Here is a 14,212-nt window from a genome sequence, read left to right on the forward strand (position 1 = left end):
CTGCCCATTATTTAGAAGCCCCTGTGGCTACAGCCAAACTGTAGCAGGGTTTTTACTTTCTGGATCTGGTTTTCCCATCTCTGCATATGATCCAATTCGTCGACTAATCGTTACTACTGTATGTGATTAGTCGACCAGCAAAATAATCGTTTGTGACAGCCCTAACTGATACAGAAAATGGCATTGGCTCACGGTGCTTTGATCGCTTCGCTTGGATAACTGGGGCAGATAACAATTGACGTTATACGTCACTTATGGTAACTTAACTAATTTCAGTAGATTGCCAGTATATTTTAAAGAGTTCGATGTTAGCGCTACGTGTCAGACTAGCGGCCGGAGGTTAGCACACCTCCGTAGCAAAATGCTGGTGCGTGCATATACTGTAGTCCATTGGTGCTTATGATCACCAAGTGTTCTTCTTGTGCCTTTGATGAGCAGAAGTAAGTCATAATGAGCGTCAGTTTTAAAAGGGCTGAAACAGGGAGAGCTACTGAAACGCAGAGGACAATAAATGGCGTACAATATAGGATATAGAATTATAAATAAATAGAATGTAAAAATTACTAGTTTTACAATTACACTATTATCTATTTTTATGGACTATGAAACTACTACTACTGTTAGTACACACAGTCACAATACTGTAAATCATGGGTCATCAAGGTGGTGCCCGCGGGCAGCAAGTAAACCCCATTGACCACAGAGTAGCCTTTGGGTCTGTTATTAAAATAGCTGACCTGTGATCGATCGCACCTTGTGATTTCCAAGGAATGGTTTTGAAATACCCGGTAAGCATTTGAAAATGTGAGCATTGTCTGAGATTTACACAAAAAAAGTGAAGCATATTTGTTTCCTAGTTAGTGAGAAATCATTAACACAATCAGTGTCTTCACATAAATGAATATCATTAATTATTAATAATAACAAAATCTTAACATTTTTTAAAGTAATTTGAGCAAATGTATCATTTCAGAATAGTTTATCAAACTTTGGGCCCTTCGCATTAATCATTATCCAAGAATTTGCTCTCAGCTTCAAAAAGTTTAGTGACCTCTGCTGTCAATTGATTTACCGGTAATTTAAGTGATAGGCAAATTGATATGCTTACTAAAACTAAAACTACTTAACTGGCTGAATTGCCTTCAGAGATTCCAGTCTATTGAGTTGCTGGTTTGTGCCATGAACTTTTTTTTCATCAACATCCGCCTTCTGGTGAAACACGAGCTTACTTTTGTTTTGCCTTTTTTCTTGCCCTTCTTACTTGCTCTTGACTCGTGGTGTCTTTTGGACATTTCAACTCACTCTTTGCTCTGCAAGTTCCGGCCAGTGCATCCCTCTGATTTGTTAGGGATACTGAGTGCTTTCATTGCAGCTCACTTCTTTGAGCAAATTTGGTGCATGCAGCTTACCTCACGGTAGCGTATATGCGCACCAATTGCACATCTAGTGCACACATATGAGCAAATCCATCCCCTCGTGCAAAAAGGTGGCCCCCTATGGAGCATGAGGCCCTACGCACAGTGAGTGTTCTGCAATTGGGAAGGAGGCCCTGTCTGCCAATCTCAGTGTGAAATTGCCGAGTGTCAGAGCGACATTCTTTAAACTAATGTATATTTTATTTGACTTGCCGCTCTTTGCGTATGTGTGTCTGTCTCTCTCTCTCGGGTTTTGGAGCAGGTCAGCAGAGAGACCCACTGGTGACTTGCGGGAGAGGATGAAGAATAAAAGACAGGATAATGACCCAGACAGTGTAAAGCGTGATTTGGATGAACCAGCGTCTCCCACAGGAAGAGTAAGTGCACCTTCACTCTCTGCTTTGGACTGATCACGACCAGTTGTTTAAAGTCTGATTGGAGCAGTGGCGATATATAGCCTTATGGTATTAAACTTCACCTTGATAAGAAAATAGAGTTCAGACGTAACACAATAATTTCAAAATGCCAGCCACCCATCCATCCATCAATCCATCCAATTGAGATGAGCCGGAAAATGTGGGGCTCATCTCAATTGTCTCATTGCAGCTTCCTAGTTGGCTTTACGCCATCAGCATTTTTGGGCCGATCAGTGAGTTTAGGAAAAAACGATACTCGATCACCGATTCGGTCAGATGATAATGCAATATATCCATTTAAACAATTTCTATATTTACTCTACAGCCGACCGATCGCGCAAACTATGACATTACAGTCGATCACCGATTTTGCATAAAATTGACCGATCCAGTTCGGCGCCTCTCATCATGGGCAGTGGAATAAGCCACTTGCAGAGAGAGAATGAGAATCGAGGTGGACCAAACAGCAAGTGCTTTTGAGTGACAGTACGTAGGCGTATGCCTAACAGTACGCCTTAAAGCTTGCAAGCATTGTTTAAAAGGCTTTAAGCCTCAAGTGGTAAAACATCAACTGCACTTTGTGCCATATTAGACTACTCTAATGCAATTTAAAGGCTTGAACGTTGGTGTAGAAATAAATAAATAAATATCATTACAAAGTAAACCGTTCATTCTTCACAATTTTCGGACGAAAAAGATGGACTAAAATTGAAAATATCTTGGACACATCTATTCACATTCACATTTATTTTGTCAATATCTTTTTTTGTCATCCTATTGCACACATGTGCCCCTCACTGCACACACATCTAGAAAAGTATCATCCATCAACTATCTGAACTGCTTCGTCTAGAGGGTCATGGGCTTAAAATTTAATGAACCTTAAATGTCGTGTCCGAGCAGAAGGGCGGTCACTGGATGGGTATCAAACGACACAGTTTAAAATCGATTAAAATTGATAGAATAGAATTAAAAGAATTAAAATTTCCAGCGGTTTAAATGGTCCAAATCATAGCCTTTGCCATTGACCCTTTTCAGTCCAAATTTGGTAGCCGAGAAAAGTCCCTTACCCGCAATGCATCGCGTGACTTGGAGATCTGCAAGTGGTCTATAGTGTCCACTGTCCAGCATCTCCCACCAAGAGGTCAAGGTGAGCCCGACTAGTCTAATCGCAAATTCTCAACCTCACTCACCAGTTTAGAGAGATGACATCCATGCCCCTTGATTTAGCTTCTGTAGGTGGGGATTAGGCCGCCAATGTCCCTGCATTCGGCTGCCCAGCTCTCTATGTACCTGACACACATTGCCTCTTCGGACTGTGCCCGGCTGGTCCCCACTGCCCCGGTGACCCCCGTCCGAGCACATAAAACGAGCTCCAAAATTGTTTGTAATGGGTCCTAGATCCGTTCTTTGGCCAGTCCCTCACCTCGGCCCTGTTTGCAACCCTGTCAGGAGCATAAAGACCCCCAGACAACTTAGCTCCTAAGGCGGGGTTGCTCACAGTTTTTCAGCATGCAAACTACTTATAAAATGACCAAGTCAAAATGATCTACCTACCGGGTAGGGTGTGTTTTGAATTGTTTTGGTGGGTAGGTCCTACTCACATAAAAAACTGCAGAACATACACTTATTTTGAAATATATTGAGGATTCTTTATATGTACAATATGTGTTGATGTACCTTGCATAACTGAATGAGCCAATATTGCACAATTGACTGTGAACATCTAGCTCACTCAGGATATAGCATGAAGCACGACACGAGGTTAGGCAGAAATACAGGGTTTATTCCTTTTCAGGCAACCCATGAGAACTGGTCACAAACACAGATATAAAGCAAATAAATACATGGTACACTTACAAAACAATAAATAAAGAACAAACCGTTATAAAGATAAACGATACACAAACCTCGTGGGCTCACATCCACAAGGGGCTAAATATACTTCAAAGTCTTGCTTGTCTCCTTCTTTCTTCGTTTAGTCAGTAAACTGGCATTATCTTCGTCGTGTTAATGGCTGTGCCTATTTTGTAAGGTAGTCGTCCGTCTAGTGCAGGGATCGGCAACCCGCGGCTCCGGAGCCGCATGAGGCTCTTTCATCCTTATGTTGCTATTCTCTGTGTGGCTTGGGAAAATAAATTATAAGTGTCGGATTGAACTGTATTGTAACGTCTTTCAAAGACACGACGTCAGACGTATCTTAGTTATCTCCCTTTTTATTATTACAACACGTCTGATGTGGGCCGTAGTCGACACCAACTACAGTGCAGTTCTCTGGCATCGCTGGTCCTTCGTCGTATGCTCACTCCTCTCTCACTCGCACAGCGACGCACACCCCTCCAATCCAGCGAGTCGCGTGACGCATTCGCGAACCTAGGAAACACAATTTTAACAAAACACAAATGTCACCACAACACACATAACCCAATTTTTTACTGTATGTTATTTGTCTCAAAAACATGTATCATGCCTTCTTAAGTCAAAGTTTTGAACTTCTTTCTTCAGACCTTGTGCAATTTCGGTGATCAGCATTCGCCTTTCTCAGAGACGTTTGACAGCACAGGAAACAGTTGGCTTGACACACCTGCTGACAGCGACACCAAAACTGCACAATATCTGAACAAAGTATTTTATTTGCATATGTTCATTTGTTTGATTGTTGTTGTAAATTTTAGGATTATTTTGACCTTGAAATATTAATATAAAATGTTATAGTCACTGTCGGCCCAAAAATTTCGGACGTCCAAATATGGTCAAATTATTATTTTTAAAATCACAAATCGATTATAATGATCCTTGCCTGCTTCGTCTGTAATTTTTATGGAATTCTAGCCAATTTAAAGTGGTGAAAATAGCAAATTCTCAAATGAAGTCCGATTTCATCGCCGGAAGTGTGCACACGGCCGTCTGCTGATTGCAGCCTTTTTTTAAGCAATAACGAGTGGTAATAGTAAGGTTTGCTGGATTACATTGACTTGTTTAATATGGATCGATGAGATGCTTCGTTGCAAAAAGACCCCCTCACGTGTGTCGTGAGGTAAGTCTCCGTTTCATTTTAATATACACCATAGATGCGGGTAGTTGGATCATTGTTTTATTTACTGCATCACTCATGGCTTTAAACCCGAAAAGGTGTTTTGTGCAGGCGTTGTAGGTATGTTTGCTGGTGTGACGTTTCAAAGGCTGGGGCCACAATGGGGCGCTTCACATGAGCGTAGATATTGAAGTACTCGGATGTCACTGCATGGCTTGGTTTTTGTACTCTTTTAATCAATTCAAGTGTCAAATTACAGATTGAATGTATTTTGTTGGTAGTATTATGTGGACGTGAGTGTGCAATAGCAATATAAGGTATTATACAGCTTGAATTTAGCGGTGCCTGGGAACTCAAAAAAGCTGAGGTTTTTTTGGAGGTTTATGTCAAAAAGTGTTTGCGGCTCCCAGAGCTTTATTTTCCGTGGAAACCGGGTTGAAATGACTGTTGAAATGAGTGTCAAAGGTTTCCTACGCTGCGTGTTGGCGAGTGCAAACGTTATTTAGTGCCGTGCAGAACCTATTCCCTTACAACTGGTTCCTATCAATAACCACCACTACATGGCGTAGGAGCACTAACAGGGAAAACAATTCAATGGGGAATACAATGAGAGACTGTAACATCTAGTTTTTTTTGGTGGTTTTTTTTATTTTTTATTTTTTTTATATATATATCACGGGATTTACCAATGCTACCTTTGCGATTGACTGGTAGATCGCGATCGACGTATTGAGCACCCCTGTCCTAAGGGATACACAAACCCTCCACCATGAAAAGGTGATGGCTCAAAGATGGGTGTTTTTGAAATGGAAATAATTCTTCTATAAAGTTGTGTGCATCTCTGTGCCTGTCTTGAATTACAGCAGAGAGACTCCTCCAGGGGCCGACATAGAGAGAAAGAGGATATCAAAATTACTAAGGAGCGCACCCCTGCCAGTGAAGAAGAGCCCATAGAGTGGGAAACAAATCGCGAAGGTTTGCCATCATTCGCTTTTTTGGGGTGGTCCTGTTTTTGTATAAAGTATTAATTTCCTGAAGTTTTTCAGTTTGTTTTAATTCTATTATTGATGGATTTGCAGACTCTGATATTGGCGATTACGACTACGAGTTGTCCCTTGAGATGAAACGACAGAAGATTCAACGTGAGCTGATGAAACTGGAACAGGAGAACTTGGAAAAGAGAGAGGAAATTGTCATCAAGAAAGAAGAGACACCCACCAAAACAAGATCCACGGCCATGCAAAAGGTAAGAAGCAAGGGTTTGACTGTAGTCGCCCCTCCACAACCTGTGTGTCCATTCGGACAGATTGCAGTTTGACTGATGCAGTGTCTCACCATGGCACTTGGCTGTCATTATGAAAATCCCTCTTGTCGTTATTGTTGTATTCAATTTTGCATCGTTTGGCACTCTTCTATTGGTGGCAGTGCTGAGAAGGTACAAATACGTCCTTCTTGTGCTCAGTCTTTGAATCTTTCAATACCCGCTAATACTGACTGTCACCGGTAATGAGCTCCTCTTTTACTTTTAGGGGACGTCTAAGCAGGCCACATATGATTGGCTGCTTACAGAGTTGAGTAAATGAGCTGCCTCATCGTAGTTAATTGCCTCTAATTAATTTTTTTTTTCTGCCCTTTTTTGATGCATAATGGAGGAAGAAGCGGGAGGGAGCAAGGCAAGATAGTGCGAACAGATGCCTTTTTGCTCTGATTAATGGACATTGTGGGGGAAAAAAAAATCTAAAATAATAATTTTCAAAAACGCTGCCAGCGACTATTAGTTGGCCTCAAGGACAACATGAATAACCCGCAGCTCTGTTGTTAAAATAGTTCACCAGTGATCCGACACTATTTCTTGCTTTATTTATTCATTCACTCATTCATTCATCCTGGGTTTTTCCTGGCTCAGATTGAGGCATCCTGGTAGCATCCTGACCATGCACCATGACGTGTGTGTATTCTGTAAATACAACTGACTCACTTTCTTTTACAGGGAACATAACTTAAGAGTTCCAATAAAATAGGCTATTATCACATTAAAACATTTATTTATTAAAACTAGAGCCACCATTTTACTATACATATGGGCGCACATAAAATAGACCAGCATATGAGCTCACAAGATTTGCTATCTGTGCTGTAGATTTGTGCTGGTTTTGTTGTTTGTTTTTTTAGTGGGGTTGCCACTACATTCAACAAAAACGGCGTTAAAACGAATTGAACTTCATATTTATATTATTTCCCACAGGTTTAAAAAAATGCATATTTCATTGTTAGAAAAGAAAGCCCAGTCTTGAGCCCAGAAGTGTTTTCAAACTTTTAAGCAGTCAGTCAGCCTATAGAAAGGGTGACGAGTAGTCACTGGGAGTTTTGGTGGCATGGTTTGTACAATAGTAAGTAAGCATTGGCCAAAGATTGTGACGGAGCGAGTTCACTCAGGAGATTAGAAAGAAAATTATAGCCAAGCATGCTAACGGTAAAGGCTACAAGACCATCTCCAAGCATCTTGATGCTGTATGTGCAACTGTGACTACAGTGCAACTGTGACTACAGTTGCACATAATGTCCCCTCCAAAGATATTGGATCAGCAAGGTCAATTCCTTTGTTTTTGTTGTATACTGACCTGCTTGTACAAATTGGGTCAAGAGTTATTTACGCAGCCGTCAACAATTTGTGAAGATGGGTACTCACACATCAGTAAGTCTGAATTTATCCAATGGTGTCTCACAGGTGTCAGGGTTGGGTCCGAAACTATTCAGTCTTTACATAAATGACATAAGTATGCAATGTTTCTAAATGCTTAAAAATGGTATTCTTTGCTGACGACCCCAATGTGATTTGTTCTGGGGATAACCTCGATCTGTTGGAGAGGATCAGTGTGGAAATCAAAAAGATAAAAGCATCGTTTGATGATTCCAACTAATTGACATTGAATTTGAGTAACACTAAACTGATGATATTTGGTAGGCGTGCTAAGAAATCAAATGTACAGTTACAAATAGATGGAACAATCATTGTAGCAGTGAAAAGAATTACTTTTCTTGGTGTAATAATTGATAATCAAATCCGATGGAAACATCATGTGGAACATATTGGGATGAAAGTGTCACGCCGTATTCCTATCATGCATAATAAAATAGTAAAATATTTTCCAGATTAAAAATCACTGCATTTATTGTATTGTTCCTTGGTCTTAATTTATCTTAGTTATTGTGCTGAAATATGGGGAAATACTTAAAATTCAGTTACTTCAATAATCAAGCTTCAGAAAAAAGCAATAAGAATTTTTTATAAATCTGGTTGTCTTGCCCATACTAATAAACTGTTCTTTAAATCAAAAGTAATTAAATTCAATTATCTAGTACGCAGATTACCAGACAGCCCAAATAATGTTCAGAGAACGACAGAATTCCTTGCCTAAAAATATTCAAAAACATTCTCACACACAACAGTCTCTATAGCTAGCAAAGATCATAAATTTACTCTTCCAAAATTCAGAACAACCATAAAAGGGTTTTGTTTCCATTGCTGGTGTGAAACTATGGAATAAATCAAATTCAGACTTAAAACAATGTTTAAGTATGAAGCAGTTAAAGAAGAAATACAAAGATTAATTATCTTTTTGGATTATGAGAAAGATGAAGCAGATGCTAACCGGGTAGACTGTTAGTGTTTTGTTGTTGTTGTTGCTACTTTTTCTTTACTTTTGACTATTATTGAAACTGCAAATTAAAGCAACAGGAAATTCCAGTAAGGAAACTGTATTGTTGGAATAAGGAGTAAGATTAAATAAATTATGCTTCTTCTCACTGCTTTTTGAACATGTTAATTCGAATTTGGTAGTTAACGACCTGGAAAACCTTGTGACTAAAGGCGAATCCGACGTTGGCCAACAGTGACAGACGCTTACCCCGTGTGGCGTCCAGCCGGCTGTAGGCACGTCACGCTGGAAAAATACACCCCAACCACACACAGCGATGCTGACCATAAAAGTACCTTCTGCGCATGTGTGTGATGCAATACCCTTCCATACCATCGGCGGCGGTAGTCACTATTTCTCATTTTTAGAAAAATCCAACCGGAAAGCTATTGGCCGGGGGCGGACTATAAAAACGTAAACAATGCATTCAGCTATATTCGTTAGTCACGATGAACTCCCACGGGAAGTAAACCCTCACGTTCTTGACACGGTATTGTGAAATACTTAAATCGTCAACCCTCTCTCTTGTACTTGTAAGAAGATTAAGGCAATGAAGGCGTGCTCACTGTTTATCCGCATTTGTCAGTGATTTGCTAGCTGACAGCCAATCAGATTGACCAAATGTCACGACTGGCGACGCCGATTCAACATGCGTAAACGTCCACCAGACGCTTCCTGACAGGTTACGACACTACGGCGGTGGTCACTACACCAATAAGACGGCGCATTCAGACGCTACGACGCTTCACGACCTCCGACGTCGGTTTGGTCTATCTAGGCCTGTAAACGTGATCTTGGTTTTGGTTTTACGCTTGATGAATAGCCTTGGTGCTGCAGTTTTTCTTTGATGCCTTGTGTTGTCTACATGTTCAAATAAATTCATTCATGCATTCTATATGCCCGAAGTGGATATTTTTTATAGTGTCTATTTTGCCTCGCTTGAGTGCTAGAGTAACAACAACTACCAGCGTCTAATTCCTTGTGTGTTTGAACGTACTTTGCCACTAAAGATGATTCTGATTCCCAGGCCTCCCCTGAGTTACGTTCACGAGACTCCCCTCCACCCAGGAAGCCCAGTGGCTCTCCAAAACAAAAAAGTGGAGTTAAAGGGTCGGGGAAGAAAGAGAAGAAGGCATCTGGAGCCTCACCTGTTGCAGAAACTGCCAAGTAGGTTCTTAGACCCGTTTCCACTGAGTATTCATGTGAAGTTCACTTTAAATGCTGTTTGTAAACTGTAAAGTTTGACTTTTGTCCACCAGTCATGGGCATTTGGTGAAAATGTGGCCGATGTTTACACAACATGGCTTTCACAGAATGCAGTGAAAGCACTGTCAGGTTTCTGTTATGGGGAAAAAAGTACAGTGCAGTATACCTAAGAAACATACATGACGTTTTTGCTCTTGTCATTCTTGGCTTTGTACCAGGACGTCGAAAGGTTCCCATAGTAAAAAGAAGGGGCCTCGTACCCCCAGTCCTCCACCCCCAGTGCCCCTGGACATCCCTGTGGTTGTAAAGAAGCACAAAGGCAAGCACAAAAACAAAGAGAAGTGCGAAGAGAAGCAGAAAGAAGGGAAAGACCGGGGACGTGATGCAGAAAAGCACAAAGAGAAGAAGGAGAAACGCCGGTAAAGATTGCATTCTTCACCTCACCACAGTCAAATCGATTTTTCACTATTCATACTTTTGAAATGTCTTGCTCTTTCCTAGGGACCGATCTGACAGTTCTCACAAGGCCAAACGCTCTGTGACTTCAGAGGAGCGTTCTGGGAGTGTGTCACCTTCACCCTCAGTGAGAAAGAAGTCCACCTCTCCCAAAGCTACTTCACATAAGGCCGCTCGACTGGTGTCTCCTCCGCGCAGGTCAGCACGTGTTGACTGCAGTTCGCTCAGGAGCAAAGCTATGATGAATGAACTTGTCTCTCTGACTGTAGGTCTCCAACACCCCCACGCCACCCGCGCACTCCCACGCCACCCCACCGCCACTCTCCGTCCTCCCGCTCTGACTCTTCTCCCCAGCGACATTCGCCCTCTCCTCGCCGCCGCCGCTCATCTTCTCCCACCTACCACCGCAGCTCCGCAGTTGCGGCCTCTTCCCCGCCAAGGTCCCAGCGCTCCCGTTCTCCTGCCACCTCTCAAAATGCGGCATCCCCCCACCGTCGATCGGACAAATCGAGTCCTGCTATGCACCACTCAAGAGGCCGTGAGAGAAGCCGTGGTGATAGAGAGAGGAGTCCGCACACTCAGGAGCGCAGACATGAGCGCAGAGATGGTACACGCCGTTTGTGTTCTTCCCCGTTCTGTTTCAGTTGTCTCACAGAAGTAGAGGTTCCAATCATCGGGCTTCAGTGCGTGTGCGTGCATGTGTGTGCAGCAGAAGGGTGCTATTTTTTTGTATCCCCTTTGGGATACATTGGATTGATAGTGATCTTTCTGCCACATCCGCTGATTTGTGTGTGCTGAACACAGCTTTAAGTTTTATTTCGATCACATTCACATTTTGTGTTTCTGTAACAGTACGACAAAAATGGGCAAAGATGTCTGTCACGAACGAAACTTTTTAGAATCCATTACTCAACTTTACACTCACACTCGACCACTCCTTATCAATGTGTTAATAGCTCAGGCTATGCTCAGCAAAGTTAGCTTTAACATGCAAGGTTGACCGGTCACGACAGTTTAGTGGAAGACGGTTGGCTTCCGTAAAGTAGTAATGGGGACATACTGTGACGAGGCTTAAGCTTGTTCAGTGCGAGTTGGCTTAAAAAGCACCAAAGCTGAGTTATTACCTCTACTAGTAGGCCTCCGCCGACCGACCGGCCAGCTCGTCGTCACGCGTACACGATCCTCCTAGCTCTGCCATCTCTGCTTTGCAGTTATGACATAAAGCTTTATTTTTGTCCTTTTTGGAGTTTAAAGTGACCCCAAACCTTGGCCATCTTTTTGATTTTTGAGTATTGCTCCATGGAAGTAGGACATCTGTTGTTTGTTTCTGGGTGTCGCAGATATGGTTTTGAAATTATTGTAGTTTCGAGAGAGAATTTTTGTGTCCACCAAATTTTGTAGTCAGCTTAGCCGAGTTAGCCAATTAAAAAAATAAAATACATCAAATTTGCCAGAAAAGGGACAATACACTTTTGTCCCAATCTATATGGATCCCAATACTTGGGTTGCGATCCGATACGTATTGCGATACTTAAATATTATAAAAATATGTATTAAAAAAAACAGGCATGTGTTTCCAAAGTTTTAATTAAGTGTTATTACTAGTTTAAACAAGGCATTCTGATAAATATTGCGTTTGTGTAATAAGAGTTAATCCACACGGTTTTAGCCATCTCTGGGCGCGGCCATTTTGTCACTTCTGTCGACTGAAAATGGGCTCAGATAACGACCAATCACGGCTGACCTGTTATCTGAAGCTGAGCCATGATTGGTCGTTACCTGAGCCCTGAGCATTTGTGTGTCATTTTCAGTCGACAGAATTGACAAAATGGCCGCACCCAGAGATGGCTAAAAAGGGGTGGATTTTGCTGCTTAATTTATATTCCACAAATGCAATATTAATCAGAATGCCGTGTTTCAACTAGAGGACCTGCTGGTAACATATTCTTGAAAAAAATGTGTTTGGGTTGATTTCACTTTAATGACCTCAAATGTTCCAAAAGTATGTTATTGAACGTGCAAAACATAACATAAGGTATCGAAAGTATCAATACTTCATCAACGTATTGATACTTGGTATTGCATATAAAGTATCGCGATACAATATTTTTTCCCAGCCCTACCTACTTCTCATTTATTTAACATGTTTATAGCAAATGTGTTCAAACCTTTGAGTGTTACTGTATTTGACATCTATTACCTCAAAGATTAAAAAAGAGATGGCAACTATTCAAACCCAGTTACTTAGTTGAACCTTTTTTTTGTTCCGAATTCAGTATCATGAACAATTGGCATATGCATGGTCTACAACCAATGCTTTTAATAAAAGACCTTTAGCAGCTTTTGACAAATCATTGCAGAATCTTACTGCTGTGGTGCTTCAATGTAAGATGGAATTTCTTCCTGTGGCAAAGAAAATGATCAAGTGACTCTTTTTTTGTCTGTGTCTTTCAAACAGAAAGCCGCAGGAAGGGAGATAAAGATAACCGCGACGACTGGGATTTAGACTCGGAACAGGCCTTGTCCAGGGACAGCCGCGATGACCGCGAGGCCAGGGATGTCCGAGAGCGACGGGATGGCCGAGATAGGGGACGCGAAATGACGAGAGAGACTCGTGACCGCAGAGATGTGAAGGAAACCCGAGAAAGCAGGACAGAAACCCGCTCCAGTCGAGAGTCATTGGAACGACGAGATCGTGAGCGTGAGAAAGAGAGAGAAAGGGAGAGAGAGCGGGAAAAAGAGAAAGAAAGGGACAGGATGGAGACCCTCCGAAAGGAGGAAATGGCCCAGGAGGACAGGAGTTATGGAAGAGCTCATGGGCGTGAAGAAGGAGGAAGAGAAGGACGGACAGAGACCAGAACAGATCAAAACAGTCGCGGGAGGGGACGCGATTTCTCTGACAAAGGCAAGTCATGACTGTCTCAGTGGATTCAACAGGAACTTGTGTGTCATGTACATTGTCAAATGTCTTCCTCCATCAGGCTCGAACAGAAACTCCAGAGGGAGCCAGCTGGACAGCAGTCATGACAACTGGGAGTCTCGAAGCAGTGGCGCACGTGAACGCAGCACCGAACGCAATGCCACAGAAAGAATTTCCGACCGAGACAGAAGAGGCGACCAGGTCCGAGACTCTTCTTACGACAGGAGAGGCGGCCACGCTGAAAGAGACCGCAGGGATAATCGCGAGAGAGGTGGGAGTTAGCAAATGTGTGGGACTCCATATTTGTTGCAAGGTATTGTTGTGGGGACTCCATGGTGACTTTATAAATGTTTTTTTAATCAACAGAAATATATTATAATAACGATGGTATAGAAAAATAATACAGAAAAGGTAACTCTTGAGAAATGTAGTAGGACATGACATCTCAATTACATAACCGGAGTGGGATTTAAAGGTAAATATATGATCGCATACTTGATTTATATCAGGGATAGGATGGTACTCTGCTCTGTGACGGAGAGCTCCTTTATAATGCAAACTCTTAAAAAACTTAAAGGGAGAGTGTGTAGAATGTTTTGATTTTTCAATGTTCATTCATTTTAAAAACCCACTATTAATTTCAATCATACAAAAAAATAATAATAATTTTATCACATCAACGTACGTTGATTATATAATGGTAGGGGCGCGACTCCCTTACAGGAGGCTGCCATTTTTCTGCTATGGATACCCGTAGGAGACAAAAGGCAATGCACTTATTTCATCACTTGAGGGAATACTAGAAGTTGATTGTGATGGCATTTTGCTTGCACCTCTGCTTGCAGTAGTGCGTGTGCTTCAAAATGCACGCGCTTCTAACTTGGGTCGTTGCATTCTATTAGTTCACCACTAGATGGCACTAAATTCTACACATATCCCTTTAACATAACTGCACGCTTAGGCGGTAGGAAAACAAGGATCTGAACCATTTAAAAACGTTTATGATACGTTCCAGCAGTAGTGGAATCATACACTGTTATACCAGTCTTTGTATGCGTATGTTTGTG

At 41.8% G+C, this 14,212-nt stretch overlaps 1 protein-coding gene across 2 annotated transcripts in view; it reads left to right on the forward strand.

Moving 5' to 3' along the window:
• zc3h13 (zinc finger CCCH-type containing 13) overlaps positions 1–14,212 on the forward strand; it is a 29,714-nt gene that overhangs the window by 6,374 nt on the left and 9,128 nt on the right. For both annotated transcript variants that reach the window (XM_086046826.1, XM_086046835.1), the window contains exons 4-12: positions 1,678–1,792; positions 5,729–5,840; positions 5,945–6,111; positions 9,591–9,730; positions 9,988–10,188; positions 10,271–10,423; positions 10,495–10,832; positions 12,684–13,130; positions 13,207–13,416. In XM_086046826.1, coding sequence (XP_085902952.1) covers positions 1,678–1,792; positions 5,729–5,840; positions 5,945–6,111; positions 9,591–9,730; positions 9,988–10,188; positions 10,271–10,423; positions 10,495–10,832; positions 12,684–13,130; positions 13,207–13,416 — 1,883 coding nt within the window. The remainder of the gene's footprint in view (positions 1–1,677; positions 1,793–5,728; positions 5,841–5,944; positions 6,112–9,590; positions 9,731–9,987; positions 10,189–10,270; positions 10,424–10,494; positions 10,833–12,683; positions 13,131–13,206; positions 13,417–14,212) is intronic.

The sequence above is a fragment of the Filicampus tigris genome, chromosome 1 (assembly GCF_054856515.1).
Source record: "Filicampus tigris isolate MCC_2025a chromosome 1, RoL_Ftig_1.0, whole genome shotgun sequence".
In the NCBI taxonomy this organism is placed as follows: domain Eukaryota; kingdom Metazoa; phylum Chordata; class Actinopteri; order Syngnathiformes; family Syngnathidae; genus Filicampus; species Filicampus tigris.